This window comes from Gouania willdenowi, chromosome 19 (assembly GCF_900634775.1).
Source record: "Gouania willdenowi chromosome 19, fGouWil2.1, whole genome shotgun sequence".
Taxonomy (NCBI): Eukaryota; Metazoa; Chordata; class Actinopteri; order Blenniiformes; family Gobiesocidae; genus Gouania; species Gouania willdenowi.
This window is the reverse complement of record NC_041062.1, coordinates 5,514,740-5,535,043: the sequence shown is the minus strand read 5'-3', so window position 1 is coordinate 5,535,043 and position 20,304 is coordinate 5,514,740. Positions and strand designations below refer to the sequence as shown.

At 38.3% G+C, this 20,304-nt stretch overlaps 1 protein-coding gene across 2 annotated transcripts in view; it reads right to left on the bottom strand.

Moving 5' to 3' along the window:
• The window catches only part of LOC114481543 (inactive ubiquitin carboxyl-terminal hydrolase 54-like), a 66,088-nt gene that overhangs the window by 34,562 nt on the left and 11,222 nt on the right, over positions 1 to 20,304 (bottom strand). For both annotated transcript variants that reach the window (XR_003676250.1, XM_028476468.1), the window contains exons 2-5: positions 18,605 to 19,201; positions 8,580 to 8,672; positions 3,374 to 3,508; positions 1,425 to 1,538 (exon numbers count right to left, since the gene is read on the bottom strand). Coding sequence is in view for 1 of the 2 variants with exons in the window: in XM_028476468.1 (XP_028332269.1) it covers positions 1,425 to 1,538; positions 3,374 to 3,508; positions 8,580 to 8,672; positions 18,605 to 18,760 (498 nt within the window). In the remaining variant the exon portion in view is untranslated. The remainder of the gene's footprint in view (positions 1 to 1,424; positions 1,539 to 3,373; positions 3,509 to 8,579; positions 8,673 to 18,604; positions 19,202 to 20,304) is intronic.

Below are 20,304 nucleotides of genomic sequence, written 5' to 3'. Positions count from 1 at the left end.
TAAAATGTGCTCTATAAATAAAATTGACTTATATTGGTAATTGAAACTATGTTTATCGTGGTGAATTCTACACCAATGCACATAGGAAAAAAAAATAAATTACAGCCTGTTTTCTGCACTTTTTTTTTTTTAAAGCATCATAATGAAGGATATTGTTAGATGTCATTTTGTATTTAATGCAAATGATCTGTATTGAAAAACTACGGAAATGGATTGGGGCCAATTTTAAATGGAGAATATAATTTTGGGCAAATCAAGAATAATGTCGAAATGTTGAGATTAAAGTTGAAATATGTTGAGATTAAAGTCAAAATTTTGAATTTATTAAGAAACCTTTGACTTTTATCACAATATTTCAAATTTAATCTAGTTTTTTCACTTTAATCTTGAAATTATATTTCGACTGTATTCTCGACATTTCAACTTTATTCTTGATTTGATCAAAATTGTCCCTAATCTGCTTCCGTAAAAAACAAACAACTTTGTCATGGAATACCCGAACATTGTAATTTCAGTCAATGCTGTTTAAGCTGTTTCACGCTAAGGCTGTATAATTTAAGAAGCAGCTAGGTTTAACCTAAAAAGGTGCGAGGGGACATCATACATCAATAAGTGTTATCTGTCACATAGTGCATAATATTCTTTTGGAGAGAAGCATGTACATTAGCTCAAAACTGTCCAGAATTCTGTTCCGTCACATTTTCTTCAGTTCAAAAATAGGAACAAATGAGAAAAAAAATCCAAAATAAAGAAGGAACAGTGAAGTTGTTGAATAGATACCTCACTCTAGGGGTCAAACATACCACTCGATTCTTTAACCCAGTGGTTCCCAATTGTTTTTGGGTCATGCCCTCATTTTGATTTCACAAATTTCTGGCGACCCCAGGGTCATTTTTTTTCTTTCTTCCTAGAATTAGTTTTTGATTATGTTTATTAAAGGGCATTACAAATAGTAGCAACAAGATATTTTTATAATGCTTTTTTTTAATTTACTAGATTTATATTAGAGAAAATCTAAGAATAGAACACAGTTGTTTGAGATTTATTGTGTTTATATGATAACTTGAAAATATAATTTTAATCAGTAATGGATTTTTTCAGGTGACCTAAAGGCTGAAAAACACTGTTTTACCCATTAGGACACCACAACCAAATATAATGAGTGATGCAGGTAATGTTTCCAAATATTTGGTTTAGACATAACTTATAAAAAGAAAATTAAAACAGTTTCCAGATCAATGATCCAATCAAATGGAAGTTAGGAACAGATTTTCCCACAATAGCTGTCGATTTTATGTCCCTACACATTCCATGCAGTCACTCGCTGCACACAGTGAACCAAGATGCAGCTCATCAAAGTCGTTTTCATATGCGTGGTTAGCACCATGGTCTACACTGAGTTTACTCACTGAGGCTTGTCCTACCTGTTCAAACAGAGTCATGGCAAACTTCTGGTGCGGTATGCAGTGTTTGGCCGTGCAGATGTCCTCTCTGCTCTCTGAGCTGATGTGAAAGTGGATTCTCATGAGCAGATTCTCCTGAAAAAACACAGCATGTTTGATCTCTCATCTCTGTCCACACTCTTGTTGATTTGTTTCTATTTCATGGGAAAGTCGAAGGATTCCCTGACAGAACATATTTAGTACCAATCGATCATAGAGCCACTCTCAGACACAAACATAAAACATATACACACACACACACGGTGGAGGTTTATGTGGCAGAAACGAAACAACAACAAGATTGGCTGCACAGAACAAGACAATAAAGTAGTCAAGTTTTTACCCGTAAGCATTTCTTTCCTTATTCCTTTTAACCACTTTAATCAACAATCAACAAAAGCTGTTTAGTGGCGTCCAAAAAAAAAATGGCTTAAAACAACAGTTCAATGGTTTAGACAAGAGTTCGTGTATTAATGGGCCAAGTGGTGAAAAATCCTGTGCTTTTAATTTGAAGTCAAATTTTAAAGCTGCAGAACACTGTCTAACAATGGCTGCTTTTTATGGAACCAATTTTATGAGATTTTCTGCAAAACCTACATATTTCACCAACAAAATAAACCCATAAACAGCTAAGTTTTTACATTTACAGCTATAATAATATGATTACCATATTATCTTATTATTTAAACACATGAAATATGCACAAACTCATTTAATCAGAGGTGTAAAGAGTACTGATATTATCCTACTCAAGTAGAAGTACTGTTACTTGTTTGAAATTGTACTCAAGTACAAGTAAGCCATACTATACATAAAATACACAAGTAAAGTAAAAAGTAGCTCAAATAAATAGTACTCAAAGTAAAAGTTACTAGTTACTTTTATACCCTCCATATTTATTTTTGGTAATAAATCTTGCCACGGTTCCCTTGCATACAATAAACATCTCATGTATAAACTTAAAAGGAAGAAACCAAATCTTGCACAATTGGAACTTCATTTAATTTCCATCTGTTTGTCAAAATGTACAATTATTTTTTAAATAAAATAACACCAATGAATTCAATCAATTCAAAATATAGGGTTTCAGGATAGCTACATTTATTAACTTTAAAAGAGAGGAAATAACAAGCATTCAATGGTGTTTTGGCGCGGTGTATTACATTTAATCATTTAAAAACAAAAAATTATAATTTACTCAGTAACGGTTGGGTGTAGAATTGCAACTAATTACTTCTTTTAAAATGTGCTCAAGTACAAGTAAAATTACCGATTTAGAAATATACTCAAAAAAGTACAATTACCCATAAAAGCAACTCAATAACAGTAACGTAAGTACTTCATCTCTGGATTTAATGAGTGTTAACTCATCAAGATGTGAGACTTTGTTTGCATTTTACCATGGCGTCCTTTTTCCCTTTACAACTTCATGTGTTGTGGGTTTAAAGCAGTTCACAACCACAAGTAAACTATAAGTGCACCATTAAAAAAAAACACTCTGCCACTTATGAGTATACAAAGGTTTAACACGCCTGCACACCATCAACTTAACCTCTTCACACACCACTCACTCAAACAAGTCGTAAAGGTGATCTATTTATGTTTAGGTTGCCAGTTCCTTGTATAAAATCCTCACTAGGAGCCACAAAGGAGGCATTTTTTCATGCAAAATGAAAATGATACGAAAATGGTCACTTACTTGTAAAGGGTTAAAGATTAAAGCAACAACTAATTCGGAAATGTCTCAAAGCACCATACAGTAAATAGAAAAAAAATACCTGCAAACACAGTCCACACATTCTCACTCCCAAAGTTCACACTTTAAATTAACTTTTTAATGCATGCGGATCTGTTACTCTAACTCAGTCTTTATCCAACCAATCACCTTCGTGTGTGTGTGTGTGTGTGTGTGTGTGTCGTTGCACACTCACAAAGCACTCGGCAGCGTCGTCCATAATTCCCAGCTGAAAGCGTTGTTCGTCTTGGAAAGTCTTGGCCAAGGCGCTCCGCAGTGCATCTGATGGCAGGACTCGCTCACTGCTGAACTGGAACTGAGCGAAGATACTCTGCAGACATAAAAAAAGAAAAAAAAAAACATATGGAATCCCATTAATTATTTATTCTCCTGCAACAAATGCAAACTGCACCCCTAAACACATTTGGTAGCGAGAGCGCTGGCTGCGTATCACTGCGTCTCTGAGACACAAAACTAGTCCAAACGCATCAAAACGATCCGTTAAACAGTGAGAAAAGTCGTCCAATCTTCTGGGACCAAAGTGTTGCTCAACAAACACGTTGGACGGGGATCACAACTGACTAGCCTCAGTTTCAGACTATCAATTATACATGGAATATGTGCTGCACTTTCCTGCGACAAACACAGATATGAGAGAGCTGTGAGGCAGAGAAACCTAATCAGAGAACGGAGAGGAAAGTTACAGCAGGACAGCAACAAACCTAATCCCACATTCTATTGTTCATTGTTCCTGTTGGTTCTACTACACTGTTCCGTTTTCCTGAATTATGAATGAATACAAAGTTGTGGCATTAATTTTCATGTCCATGTGCAAGAGACTGTGTAAACACAGACAGATTTGATGTGATCTGATTGGCTTTCATCCCATGTGACAAAATCGTAGTTTCGTTTTTATTGGTTGACAAAAACATAGATAAATTTTGATATAATTTTCGTTCACATGTATTTTTTTTTTTTTAAATTAGTTATAGTCTCCTTAGTATCACAAAAAAAAAATTTAGTTTAAATGTGGCAATAAAGCTGTGGTCTGGGATCTTCCTGCCATTCCACGCGGCTGCATGGAAAGCCCGAAGCAAAGGGAGCTCCCCCCTCGCTCTTCCATGAGCTACATTGAGATTCATAAGCAGAGAGAGCGGTCAGCAGGAACCCCAGGAACAGAACCACAGATGTTGGCAACAGAAGACATTGTTTAATTAGACAGAAGAGGAGGAGCTTGGATGGGGGTGGGTTGCGAGGCATTGTGGCAGTTTATATGCAGCGCTGTGACTAACTCTGACCAATGGGAAGCATGGAACATGATCAGCTGAATGATTAACTGAATTAGGGGATGGATTCTGTTACAGTTTCTTCAAATTAATTCAAAAATGTGTATTCTTAATATAATGTAAAATTGTAAAAATTTACAACATTAAACGGCGCGTCGATGCAAATTTTTGTAGTCAACATCATTAATTATGTTACTGATCATTTTTGCTTTATTGTATATGTTACACACATTGTGGTTGGCGTGAATCTCGAGAAGGTTTATATATTTAATTCTATTTGTTCTTTTGCCCCCCCAAGCAAGAATCTCAAACTCCACCTATAGATGTCAGATCTTTATTTGAAGCCAAATTTGTGAATGAAATCATAACCAAACGCAACATTGTGTTCATATGGAGGGAGCATTTTATTAAAATAGACTTTATATCTTTAGCATGTGCATGATGACAGTTTGCAAAGGAAGAGGTAATGCAGTCATGCTGACATGAAGGACCGTGTCCGTGTGTGTGTGTGTGTGTGTGTGTGTGTGTGTGTGTGTGTGTGTGTGTGTGTGTGTGTGTGTGTGTGTGTGTGTGTGTGTGTGTGTGTGTGTGTGTGTGTGTGTGTGTGTGTGTGTGTGTGTGTGTGCTTGCGTGTGTGTCATGGTGGCAGTGTGACTGTGCTGACTGCAGCAATGCGCCAAGGAGAATGGAGGGGGAATATACCCTACAGAGAAAAGGAGGGAGGGCAGGGAAGAGGTCGGTGGAGAAAGGAAGGCTGCCAAGTGAGTGAGAGAGGGAAGTGTGTATCTGTGTGTGTGTGTGTGTGTGCATGTGTGCGTATGTGTGCACAGACAGGAGCAATCGACACCAACTCCCACATTCATTCATCTTTCCCACTTCCATTTTCCCCTCGCTGTCGCCTGCCGTTTCATCTCTTCCTGTGCGCGCGCTACAGATTTCATGCATACAAATCTCAGCACAGGCCAAAATTAAAGTACCCCCTAATCATCATTTGTTGCTTCAGTTCCCTACAATGAATGCCTGAAAATTTACCATCCCATTAAAAGTTATTTTACTGTGTATCCTAATCGGTTTATTCAAAGTCTTTTACGGCTGTAGCTTTGGCAGCAAACGTTGCATCTGGTCTCTGACAGGAAGTGGAATGAAAAGTGACAGGAAAATGTGAATGGCTTAACACAGGGACAATAACTTTGATTTCCACGCACACGCACACACACACACACACGCACACACATTGGTATAAACATTTTATTTAAAAAATGTTTTATTTACAATGCAATCAAATGCAAACCTGTGGGAACCATGTTACAGTTCTATGGCTAACACATACGTAGTTAACAATCATTAAAATATTTTTCAGATTAGGTTTACCCGTTCGTTAGGGCTGCACGATTATGACCAAAAACCTAATTGAGATTTTTCGGACCAATATTGCGATTGCGATTTGATTTGCACTTTTTATATTTGATACATTTAAATGCATAAACTGCTAAAAGGATGCGTGAAGGAGTCATGTTAGTTGTAGACTGTCAAACAACACATTAATCTACTTTAAAAAATATTTGGTTTAATGTGGACAGCGCCCTCTTCTGGAGGAATCACAGAGCGTCTGTCGAAACACTTTAGGATCTGCTTCATGGAAACTCAACCTTTTATCTGTTCCAGCTGAATCTGAGATCGCAAGCCTCCACCGTTCTGATTGGTCAACATCGCTCAAACGCCAGAGGCAGAGGAAAAAACCCTCAACCTCTTACGGTTACGTTAAGCCTCTCTAATTAAAAAACAACTGAAATTAAGGGGTACACTGACAGCGAAAAGGCTCAGACACCCACACTAAAAATAATAATAGTAATATTTTCATGAATAAGGAAGTCTAACAAGGAAAACAAGAAATGAAAAAGTACTTGGAGGACAGACAATATTTTTTTGTGTATTTTAAAATTGATTTAAGACATGGGTCAAAACAGTTTTATGGACTGCCTTATTTAGTAAAGGCTCAGTAGTTGTGATTAAATGTAATGGAACTTTAGTAATTGAGCAAGTCAACGTAATTGTAATTCCGTTGTAATTGAACGTGTATAATTCTGGTGTGTGTCGCATCCTAGTGCAGTGAGAGGGAATTGTGAGCATCTTTAGGTGCATGTGTGTAGCAGTGTGTTATGCTGGGTAGGGAAATAGGATCGTGTGTGTGTGTGTGTGTGTGTGTGTGTGTGTGTGTGTGTGTGTGTGTGTGTGTGTGTGTGTGTGTGTGTGTGTGTGTGTGTGTGTGTGTGTGTGTGTGTGTGTGTGTGTGTGTGTGTGTGTGTGTGTGTGTGTGTGTGGAATCCCAGCACGGACCCTGCTGGCTCAGCGCTTTCAGACAGCCAATTAATTACAGAGAAGCACTGAAGACAGGCCAGCGTGTAGGACACACACACACTTAAGACACACACACCCACATTTGAGTGCATATTACACACACACACACACACACATAATTCCCTTCCCTCAGACATGTATCTGTCATCATTGAAGCAACAAATAGCAGGAACTGAGCAGCACAACAGTCATTCATTAAAAGCGTTTCAAGCTGTAACACATCCTCATCCTCCTCTTGGTTACACAACAGCCATTTAACCTGTTTCAATGTGATTGAATCATTCTCTTTTCTCAAACATGTTAAAGGTTGCTGAACTAATAGTGAGTAGATTTTAATAGATTTATATAACTTAAGGAGATCATAGCGTAAAAGGATTATATGATGTTTCAGGTCCCTGTGTGTAGAGATCAGAACAAACGTAGGATGAGGATAAGATGATTTTCACTGTGTTAAATAAATCAGATGTGTAAAAACAAACTTACAGCATGACCAAAATTGATTACTAAACAAAAAGGCCGACTAATTCTATTCCCAGCATAAATTATCAAAAGTTAAAGGAAAAACAAAGCCAAAATCATAATTAAACTCTAAATAAATAGTCAATTAAGGCACAAGTTGTGATTTATGACAGCAAAGAAACTGCAGTATCTACATGTTTAAGTTGTGAAATGTTGTCAAGGGAAAAATGCTAAAAAAAAATATATATATATATATATGCCAAAATATTAACGGTTTATTTCATTAAATTAAATTGATTTATTTTCTTGTGGTCCAACAACATCAATCTGTGCTCGGCAAGTTGGAGTAGGAGCAGCGGTGGTAGCATTAGCTTGTTAGCATTAGCTCTGCAGAAGCCTCAGGCGTCACTATCATGTTTAAAGCTAGGTTAATGCTAATGCAATGCTATGCTAACGTAAAGCTAGCTTATGATAATGCTAAAGCTAGTTAATGTTAATGCTATCTAATTCTAGCTAATGCTAACGTATGCTAGTGTAAATACTAGCTAATGCTAGCTAATACTAACTTATGCTAATGTAAAAACTAGCTAATGCTAATGCTAGCTAATGCAGTGCGACACAGGCCATCACCTGCATCCTCAGTTGCATTTTCTTCAGAAAATGCAAATATTCTAGTATTGTATTATTTTTTATTGAAAACGTATTGAGTTTTTATAATGAGAGCAGAAAAGGTAACGTCCTGTTATGTGAAACTGAAATGTTTGTTGGCCTTTATTCAAATAAAATATAAATACATTTGACATTAAATGTTGTTTACTTGTTTGTTTATGTCCATAATTAATTTATAAACAATTCCCTTACAAGAAACATTAGGAATCTATGAAACCTGTATGAAACCCTGTACTGTGCACTATTCAGGTATTTATTTCACAGTTACACCTGTGAATTATTATTTTGGCTAAAAAGTTACTGAATCAATTTCAAGTTACTGAATCGTTTTAAATTAACCAATATCATCCATGAATCGAATCACCAACAACGAATGATGATTTTAATCCAATTAGTGCTAAAACAAATCGTTACACCCCTACTAAATATGTATTTTGTGCAATAAGGATTTAAAAAACAAAAGAAACATTAAAGTGTAATAACTCCGGATGGCAAAAACACAGTGAAAGACTTTCATATACAGATTACTGGTATTCATTATCTGTGGGATGATATTTACTGCACATCTAACCACTTTACTTAAGGTTCTTCCAGTCCATCAAACCACAGCCCATTAGCATTTTTTTTTACCTTCAGAGCGCAGAAGATGCACGAGTCCTCCATGCACTTGTGAGTGGTCAGCTGTCGAAAGCTTCTGCGGAAGATGTCGAGATGCCACAAAACCTGCAGGAAAAAAAAAGAAGAAAATTACAAAAATTGGTTCTAGTTTCCCCCTGTTGCTCTTACTGTGCAACAGCAATGTAGTAACTTTATCAAATAATGTTTCGATTAAAATATACTTTAATAACTAAAATGAAAAATAGACAGTAAACCAAAGAGGATTTTCATTCTTTTATTCTCCAGCATATGAAATACCAATAAACACTCCTAATAGATTAGATTGGTGGTATGACGTTAGAGGGTTGCCATAGTAACACAATGTGTTATCCGACAGGTTAAATTTGCAGGTACACCGAGGACAGAAATAGAATCTCACTGCTACTCACGAACACTGCCTCAGCCACAGCATTTGTGAAGAAAGATACAAATAGTTTATGATCAGGAGAGAAAACAGAGGCTGGAGAGTCTGGGTTCAATTCCTCAACTTTTCTGATAGTTCAGTGGCCAAAAAATACCCATTACCCAATATTATACTAGCAGTGCAACAGTAGTAGTGATAATACTACACTACTTATAGTAATATTACTAAAAACATTAAATATTATTTACAAACCAACAAAAATGACCATCTAAAAACACTTAATAGATTGATTTGACACATTGGTAACATTTTTTCAGAAACATCTCTAAATCTAAAGATGTAATTTATGTAAAATGTATGGTTTATCATTAAATTGAGGCACAAAACCACAAACACATCTATAGGAATATTACACATTAGTGGGCTGAACTGGATTTTTTTGGGCTGAAGCACCCCATTTCTCTCATTTCTGAATCAAAGTACCCCATTTGTCCGACTACAAGAATCTCATTTTGTAAATAAGTGAAATGAAACTGTATTTAGTGCTTCCTAAATTGATTTATTTCTATAGTTTTTATAATTTCAAGTCATCTCCCCTTACCTTTGTATTTTCAGCTCATGTTCTAATCAAGATCATTTCTAACATCATTTTGTGTGTTTTTTATGTCATTTTGTGTGTTTTGTTAGTCTGTCTTTTTATTATTCAGTTCTTATTTTGTGTGTTTTTTGTGTGTTATTTAAATTATTCTCTCCGTTTTTGGTGTCGTTTGGTTGTTTCTTATGTCGTTTTTGTATGTTTCTCTGTTATTTTTGCATGTTTTGTAGTGATCTTGTGTGTTATTCTCTTCATTTAGTGTGTCTTTGTTGTCGTTTTGTGTGTCGCTGGTTATAGTAAGTGTGTGTGTGTTTTTGGTGTCATTTTGTTGTCGTTTGTCTGTTCTTTGTGTTATTCTGTAAATTATTCTCTTTTTTTGTGTTTTTGTGAGTTGTTGGTAATATTTAGTATGATTATCATTTTTAGCTAAAAACAAATGACATTTTTAATGCTTTTATTCGTTAATTTTCCTCTGTAGTGCCATTGTGTACCCCCATTTGAGAAAGTACTGCTCTATCGCACACTACAATCACCAACAGAATACAAAAACAAAAAGTAAATATAATCTGTCCATATGAACATTTCCAGCACTTGTTGACTTGTGTTATGAATGTCTTTAGTAAAGAAGGGAAAAATGAAGCCTAAACTGGGATTAACCAAATGAAGCTCTTAGTGAGTGTATATTAGCTTTAAAGTGGATGGATTTGTTGAGGAACAGTGAGTTTCCTCTGCTACATCCTGGCGTTTCAGTGTTGATCCTCCTTGATTGGGTGTGATTGACTTGAATGAGAGACATAATGGTGCGGTCCTAATGGAGGAACAGTTTACCATTGTGATTAATGACCAAGTCGGGAGCTTTGACTTAAATCACCAACTTCTGGAGAGAAAAACACAATCCTGCATCAGGAATCTTAACACAGTACACACACACTAATTTCTTGTAAAACTGAGGCAGAAAATCAACACCCAAGTCGGCAGCTCAGCGTGGCATTCAGCCATTTTCAGATAATTGTTTTTTTTTTCCCAGCAGCTCCTACTGAGAGCACTTTCTATTCTGTATAATTTCAGCAATTAAAGGGAGTCGCAGCAAGACAAAGTGCAGGAAAGATGCATAAAGTACCTGCACGAGGCTCAGAGAAAGTAGAAAGTTAGAAACTAGAGGTAAAAGTCTCCTTTTCCCTCAAAAGCATAATAGGAAGCAGTATTTTGCCTCGGTGTGCTGAAAGTTAACATTGACACAACAATGTCTCTGGAGTCTGTACAGAGATCTAAGGACGTCACACACATTGGGGATGATTTAATAAAGGTTTGTGTTTAAAAACGAGCACTACAGTTGATCTATGAACAGGACGCAGTGAGGAACCTCCTGATTTATGCTTTAGTGCATTTGTCTCTGGTGAATATGTAACACCACTCATGTTTATTTGCTATTTTCAAGATCTTAACTGGATTTCAGTCTCAAAAAGTAACGACTACACCTTTTAATAACTTTAATAATTTGCTTTAATTGTCAGAGAAATCATTTGAAATCACTTCCAATGGAACCAACATGTTTACTTCCTGTTATTCCTTGTTTCCCATGTACTTTAGTATTATTATAGAATAGATTTTTGTCTGATAACTTGTCCTCCAAATTTAATCAGTTTTAACTGATCTGTTAATGAATTATTGGCAAAATAAAAAAAAATTAAAAATTCCATTCAAACATATTGGAACAGTGACATCATAGGACGTTTACACAGCGCCTTCTGCTGTTAGTCATGATATACTGACTCCGAGGGGTTATACTGACTCCGAGGGGTTATACTGACTCCGAGGGATTATACTGACTCCGAGGGGTAATACTGACTCCGAGGGGTTCAGATAATGCATCCTCACTTGCATTTTCTTTGAGAAATGCGGTTCGTCTTGTTAGGATTGCTTTTAAGGTTTTTTTTTTTTTTAAGATCATCCACATTAAATAAAATTTCATCCGATTTAAATAAATGTCCACAAGTTTGTCTCTTGTAGAAGTTTTTTTTAACATTGTATGCTTCCGTTGTTGATTTCTGAATTAAAAAAAACAAAAGAAAAAATAACATTCGTTCATTTATGCATCGTTTGCATATAAACTGTGTCCAAGTGTGTGTGAAAAATTTCCGTCCCAGCTCTAGCGGTTTGTTTTAAAATGTGGCCCAGTTGAAAATGTAGTTGAATAGACGAGCGTTAGTGTGTGTGTGTGTGTGTGTGTGTTAAAGGCAGAGTGATAGGTGGAGAACAGAGGAAGCAGCAGATGACAGACTGCATGCTGACGCTGGAGTGCGAGCTCACACACACACGCACACACCCTCCTCTCCCTCTGGTTTATTCCGTGGTGATGAATCGGCTCTTTGCAACGACACTGCAGCAGCCACGAGGAGGGCACTCTCCCTCCATCCCCGTCTCCTTTTACCGGCATTCATCCATTTGTCTTTTTCCTCACTCACTCTCTCTCTCTTTCTCCATCTCTTCTTCCATCATTCCGATGGTTTGTTTTTCACTTCTCCTCGTACTCATCCCAATGTTCTCTCCCTGACGTTGATAGACGATGAGCAGACAGCTGGAGCATCCCTATGACAAAATACTACACAGTCGGCAATAAAAAGTTATCTCCACAAACACAGTTCGGCCATAACATTACGACCACAGAGCAGTGAAGTAAATAACACTGATCATCCCTCCATCGTGGGAGCCTGTTAGTCAGTGGGATATTTTAGGCAGCCTGGTAATTTTGCCCTAAAAGTTTATGAGTTAGAAACAGGAGAAGATGGGCTCTCATAACGCTTTGAGTGCCAGTGAGGTGATGGGGCTCCGCAATGGGCCGTATCTATCAAAAGGGATGCTGGGATAAAAAGAGGTGGACTGGGTCATGGGTGGCCAAGGCTCATTAGCCTAACCCCCCCTCCCCGTTTGTGAAGGCAGTGTGACGCTCTGAGCAAACCTTGGATTTTTCATCATAATCTGACACCATCTCAAGTCTCAGTGCTGCTGACCCTGACACTGTGGAAACAGAGTTTAACACCTTCTGCCTCTGAGAAACGAAGAGGGTTCAGGAATAATTGGAAGAATCCAAGAATCCCAAGTAGGGGTAGGGCTGGGCAATATATCGAGATTCAAGATATATCGAACTTCCTATGTTGGTGACATAGAAAATTACAATATCGCCTCTATCCTATATTATTTTGTATTAAAATACTAATTTTAGGAGTCACTGCTTTCTCTACTTCTTAAAACAGCATGAAAAGCACAGTTAGATGGATTGTTAATTGTGTCCTAACCAGTGGGCGTGTACTGTAGCTGCTCCAACTCAATGTTCTTGAAGCCAAAATACAGCACTTAGGGGCGCTTCCATCTTGCAAATTTGATGTCATTTGGAGCCAGAGTCTGTGCAGTAGGGTCCGGTGGGAGGAGCCCTGGTAACACGCCCCGCCCATTAAGCGTACTGCCCTGATGACTTACGAAAGCCCAGCTACGCCAAGAACAAAACATCTTGAATATTCAACGGTTTGTTCAGATTGTAGATGTTAGTACAAAACCACAATATATTTCAACTCAAATGTCTAGTTAAACGGTGTCTCGGCTTTCCTTCACGACGTAACTGCTATTCACAAAGAGAGCTACGCAAGATCAGCGGCTGTCAATCATCATCATATACGACGTAAAATCCTGTTTTTCAACCTCAAATAACTTATTCAAAACAAACTTCACAGAAAAATGAGCACTTGAACACAATGTAGAGTGATAATAACTAATGATGACAGCAGAGTTGAGGTTTGAAAAATAATTTATGCAATCAATATTTTAACATTAAAGTTTGACCCACATCCAACCCATTATCATTGATGAGGAGGGGTTTATGACCTACACTTCGACACATAGTCAGGTACTGGGATCGAACCATCAACCTCTCGATCAGAAGACGACCCACTACCACCTGAGCCACGGTCGCCCATGGTCCTAACCCAGATCTACCACTAAACAAGCCACACTACAGAACTCACTCACACGTGCTGTCCCTTACAGGAGAAAAAGCGAAAAGTGACACATATTGTACAGCTGTTTGTTAATAAATGTGCCTGTGTGGCATTTTGTATCAGCAAATTTAACCCAGAATTGTCTTTCTGGTCAGACTTTATTTGATTTAAAATTATTTTGAGAAAAAATATTGAGATATGAGTTTTGGTCCATATCGCCCAGCCCTAAGTAGTGGTGCCCCGATTCGATAATCATGTCGGATATCTGCAAATACAGAGTATTGATTATATCGGCCTGCAATACAAGAAGTCCATTCCAGACTCTGGTCCACTACTTCAAATAATGGGTCAGTTTTTCTCTATTCCTGATCATTGTTTTCTGGGTAATTCCACAAACAAACATCATCTGTACAAAATATTCCACTGCATTGAAGGTTTTTTTAATAATTTTTTTTTTTTTTTTTTTTTTTTTTATTTATTATTATTTTAAAATGTATGTAACTAGAGATGTTCAATATTAGCTTTTTGTCAATACTGTCAACCACTGAATGTTTGAATTCTGATATTTTTAGCGATAACCAGATATATACACAGAGCCCCTTCTCCCTCAACCTAATATTAGGTCACATTATATAATTCTCCATGGAAACAACAGGTAAAGGCTACTTTTAATGGAGGTATTCCACAAATAAACATAACCTGTGCAAAATAAAAACACTTATTGAGCTTTAGTTATGAAGAAAGTGACACATTCTTTCTTAATATGTATATATTATTTTATTTATTTTTTGCGCTGCAAGAAGTACAATCTTTTATAGACAGCAATGTATGTTTTGTTATTGGAATTAAATAAATGAATTTATTTTATTGCATAATTGTGACCATCACCAGCCATTCCTAAGGAAGGGTAAGAAGAACTTTATTATAGGGAGGATATAAAAAGAGAGGGCAGTGTTACACCTAGGTGAGAGTGCTTTAAAGTGAGAGTGAAATGTGATGATATAGTTGTGTATATTGTGCTTATTGTGTTGTGAAATCCATGTCTGGTGACATGTGTGGAGCTCAAGTATATTGGTGTTGGCCGTGACTAGAGGGAAGGAGTGAGTGGTTATACCTGAAACTGGTATTTGGGATCAGCGTGTCTAAGGTTAAGCCCAGTACGAGTTTATCCCACAGCCCAAGACATGCCAGTGCGTCCATGACCAAAGTTTTTGCAAGATCTGCTTCTGCGAACCCAGGCGCTGCCCCGGGCCCTTAATATGTGTTCTTAAACAAGAACATTCATTGATTTTTCAATATCTGTGAAAAAAACGATTTCGATGTAAACCAATATCACGTTTTATGGCTAATATCCACCGATGATATTGGAGGGCCGATAAAACCGCCCACCTCTATTTGTAGCTTATTGGTTAATAATAAATAGGTCAGTTTTTCTTTATTGTTCTATGAGTAACATCACTTAATCAAGCCTTTTCTAACATTCCAGACTAAAAAAATAAGTGATAAAAATATATATATTTTCACGTTGATATCGAATCAGGTGAATATCGGTATCGGCCAAGGTTGCAATATTGGTATTGCATCGGAAGTGAAAAACTTAAATCAGGACACTCCAATTCTGTACATTACAATCCAATCCAGACCAAACAAAATTAGTTGATACATTTTAGGACAATGTCAGCAGGTGTTTTTAAATTTTCCCTCTCGGAAAAGTCTGGTGTGAAAATACAATGTGGAAATCTGAAACCAAACATCCATTAAAACAAAAGTCAGAATTTGAAATGATACATATATATGTGAGCAGATCTAAGCCTTGGTAATGCTACACTACATTTTTCCACAGCTTGTTTTTTTACATTTTTTTTTCTTCAAAAACTGGGGTGATTAAGAGCTGAAATCCTTCAGTTTCCCCTCTTCTATCCTTAATCCAGCATCTCAACTGATTTTAAAAAGAACAAAAGGAGTTTTAAGATACATACACTGCAATTGAACCAGATTAGCATCCTGATTGCAAATAACACTATACAGTAGATGCAATCTTTGAACAGCCTTGATTTAAACCTTAAATTTTCTTTGGACATGATCCCCCTTGAAAATGAGATGATTCATCTCATGAGGTTGATCCTCCAATCAAATGTTCATAAATAAATAAATAAACTTCTTTGGCCAAAAAAACCCTAACAGCACTCGTTTTCAGCATTGAGTTTAGGAGAAAAGCTGATGCTGCACACGGCAGGTTGACTGCAGCAGCGGGGGGTTAAACATTTCTTGCCAAAGGGGCCCTCAGGGGCAGAGGAGTGCTGCGCTATCAGTGCATGAGCAGTGCAACGTTGCACTGCAAACAGAGCTGCATTACAGCTGTTTCTAACAGCCTGGACACAACAAAAGGGAAAATAAGCACACAGTTGATCTTTGATCTTTAACTTAGTATTTGTAGTTTCATCCTATACACACTGGGTTTATTAGAATATTTGTGCAAAGAGGCAGAAAATGAAGGGTTGACACTCTCCTGTCATTGTCCTGTTAACATAAAACATCTGTGTCCTTGATTCATCCAATTCTCACACTGCTGTAGCTCTGCGCACAAGTTATCCAACAAAAGTTTGAAGTTTGTGTCCTTCCCTTCTGTCTCTCCCTGTTCTTTTCTCATCCATCCCTCCATCATCGTCCTTACCTTCCCCGACTCTCTGCTCTTCCCTCCAGCAGGATCTCCTTCACTCTTCTTGCTTATTTCATACTGTATACTCCTCATCCCTCTTTCTTCTTCTCTTCGCCTCCTTCATCCACTTTTCCCTTCGCTCTCTGCGACTCTCCAAAAAACCTCTGTCCCATCGCCCAGGCACCGCTCCGATGCTTACTCCAGCCTCACTCCTCTCTCCCCCCTTTTCCTCACACCCTCTCCCTCTCTTTCTTTTCACGCCAGTGTGTGTGTGTGTGTGTCAGGTACGCTTGTGCCAGCTGGAAGTCTTTTGAGGAGTGAAGAGAGTCTTTGAGATGCAGCAGTCGCAGCGTAGCATGAGCATCTCCAAACACACACTGGAGTGGACGTCCCACACTAAAGCCAGACAACGCTTGCCAAAAGCCACCAAAACATGCAAACTCCCCTTAATATGGCACTAATCCCAGCCTTGTCACGTTTTTTAAAAAGCAATTTACTGCAGTGTGCAAAAGGGAGGCGGGTGTTGATTTTGTGGGGACGGATATGTGAGAACAATTTAAGCTTGGAAATTGGAAAAAAAACTGTAGCAGCTGTACTGTAATCCAAAAACTGCAGGAGTTATGAACGATTGCAATGTTTCCACATACGAAACGTGGGCAAATTACCACCATGGTAAAGATAGCAGCTGCTTGAAATAGTGCATTTATCTTTGTTAGGTGAGGGAGAATAATGGACACTCCATATTTGTTTTTAAATATGTTTACACCCAAACTGGAAAAAATTGAGAGAATTGTAGATTCTCTAACGTCTTAAAATAAAGCAAAAACGGCAGAGAATGGGCAGCATTATCAACATTTGTGTAAGAATTCAGAAGAAAGACCAATCTGAGCAATAATACAGGAAATGAGACGTTAGGACATTAAGCATCCTCACTATTGTTTTCCCGTTTATTTTGTTTGTCTTGTGTGCTAAAAGTAATTTTGTGCATTTTTGTTGTCATGTGTATTTGTCTAGTCATTTTGTGTTTTTTATGACTCCATTTTTTTCAAATGTTTACATTTTTGGAGTTATAGTGTTTTATTTGTTATTTTGTAAGTTTTTGTAGCATTTCGTATATCTTTTGTCATCTCATGTATTCATTTGTAATATTTTTGTGGTGCATTTTCTTTGGGGGCCACACAAAGTTAAAGGGACACCAGTTGACCACTTTTGAACTACGGTAATGCACAAAATGACATGTATACTTAATATCACTAAGGGATAATATCTTGAGTAAAATTATTGTACAAAATATATTATTTAACTTTGATTTGTGTGTGGCTGAAAAGTTTCATTAATTTTTAATAGTTTTGCTAAAAGTGGTTTTCTCCAAAGTACAGGGGGGGGGGATTGGGGGTTGGGGTCGGTGGCAGGGTGCACCGGGCCCTCAGCCAGTGGGGTGTCTGGGGGGGTGTTCGGCCTTGGGCGTGTGGCCTGGGGCTCCTTGGCCCCCGCTCTTTCTGCTGGCCTTGCGGCCTCTTCGGGCCCGGGGTGGAGCCTGGATTCGCAGAAGCAGATCTTGCACAAACATTGGTCATAGACTTGGACATGTCTTGGGCTGTGGGATAAACTCATACTGGGCTTAACGTTAGACACGCCGATCCCAAATACCAGTTTTAGGCATTACCACTCACTCCTTCCCTCTAGTGACGGCTACCACCATTATACCTAAGCTTCACACTTGTCACCAGGCTGGCTGAATGGATTATAAGCACAATATACACAACTATATATACACACGTGCGCTTCTGTGTCCACCCACCGCCCTGAAATGGACAGAAGGGAGGCCTCGCTCTGCTTTAGAACTCTCCCTTTTAACATGCTCGGGCTGGATAAACAAAACAAACGCGCACACACATACAAACACACACAGGCGCTAACAGCAGACGCTGTCCCCGCTTTCAGAGCCAGTGGACTGGGGAAGAAGCCCGGTGCTCAGCCTCAGCCGCTTCGCTCCAACCGATCAACATTTTTGCCGTTCACTCATAGGTTTTCACCTTTGTGCACAAATGTGAGTAAAATAAAGCTGTGTCATGTAAAGCAAATAACTCTTTGGTGTAAATAATAACATCTACATAAAGTTTCATCACGACAATGACGTCATTGATCGGATCGGCAAATTAAGACATTACAGCCAATCACATTAATTGCATAAAATGCAAAATATCGGTCGATCCAATATACAGTAGCCAATCAGATCGGTGGAAAACCTAAAAAACACTGCTTTAATGATTATTTGACCTTTTTTCCACAGTTTAAACAAATTCAGATACTTTCAAGCAATTTATGACAAAAGGTTTATGTTCCCATGTTTATGTGTGTGTGTGTGTGTGTGTTCCCATGACTGACCTGCAGGGCGCTGTTAAGGAAGCAGCTGTTCTGTCCCGGCTCGTTGCTAAGGCCTTTGCTGGGTGCGATGGAGTTCATGGTTCTCGGGGTCACCAGCCCCTGCACCCCGCCTGCCGCTCCGCCGCCCGATGCAAAGTAGTTCCTCTTCCACGACATCACTACCTGGACGCCCCCGTGTTGTCCGGGGCAAGGCGGAGAAGGGGCGGGGCGGCAGACCAAGGGACGGCCTCTATGTCACTCCCATGAGAGAAGACGAGTGGGAATGAGAGGAAAGGAGAAGAGGAAGAGGAGGAAGAGGGAAGAGGAAGGAGGCGGTGGAAGCAGACTGAGGAGCTGTGGTGTGTCTTGGGCTGAGATTTGGCACCCATACAACCCTCGTCGCCAGGCGTGGTTTTTCTTTTTTACTTTAAAATCTTTCACTTGGCTTTGTGTGGGACTGCTTTTAGGTCCTGGGATTTAGCGGTTTGTGTTTGGAGACATGAGAACGTTTCCAAAGCGTCCTTTGGCAGATTCCGTCAGATAAAAGTGGATTAGTTTCCACGGCTGCTCACATGCGGGGACTTCCTTCAATGCTTTTATTCCCGTCTTCCTATTTGCCTGCAGGACAAAAACACCAGGATGTTAGGAAACAGAACGTATAACACATTTTACATCTCACCACACAAGTGTAAAGGCATCTGATGAAATTGGTGTTCAGCTCTGCTTTTACAGAGTTTAAAACATTAAGTTTTCCAGGAGAACACCAACAACAAAACATTTGATGATCATTACTCTGTGGGGATGGGCAATATATCAAGAATCAAGATATATCAAGTTTCCTTTTTTGGCAATATAGAAATGTACAATATTATAATATGTATTTTTTGTATCTTATTTTGTTTTTAGAATACTTGTTTAGGAGTCGCTGCTTCCGCGACTTCTCAGAACAGCATAAAAGCTTACTCAGATGGATTGCTGAGTGCATCCTAACCCAGATCTTCCCCTAAACAATCCACACTACAGAACTCACTCACACGTGCTGTCCCTTACATTAGAAACAAACTAAAGTGGAACATTTTGTGCTGCTGTTTGTTAATAAATGTGCCTGTGCAGCATTTTGAATCAGCAAATTTAACCCAGAATTGTCTTTCTGGTCAGACTTTATTGAGTTAAAATTATTGAGATTTATAAGGGAAAAAATGCATCAAATGGTGAGGTAACTAAAGATTCCCAGCCCTAATATGAGGCCTGCACTATGGCTGTGCTCAAAAATGACACTCCGTACTAGAAGTCTGCCAATACATCGATTATTCAATAATCGCAATCCAATATGTGCCGATTCGATAATGATTCAGAAATGTTAAAAAATTGATTGCTTTTCATAATAACTAAATGACAGGAACACTACCGCTGCTCGTGGAACAAAAATTAAAGTTGTGCATGCCGCCCGGACACCTGATGGAACGGACCAGGTAAGGGGAGGCGATAACAGCAGCAAACTCTTTAGCTACAGTTACTGGGGTGGATGCATTGAAAATCGTGATAATAGTAAATATTGTAATAATCGTTGATTAATCGAATTGTAGCACCCTGAATCGTAATCGAATCGAATCATGAGGTTCCTTAGATGGAACACCCCTACTCCGTAATATTCACTACAAACTCAATGACTATATCCTGTCTACTATATGTCAATAGGCGGCTTTCTGAGCCCTTCCAGA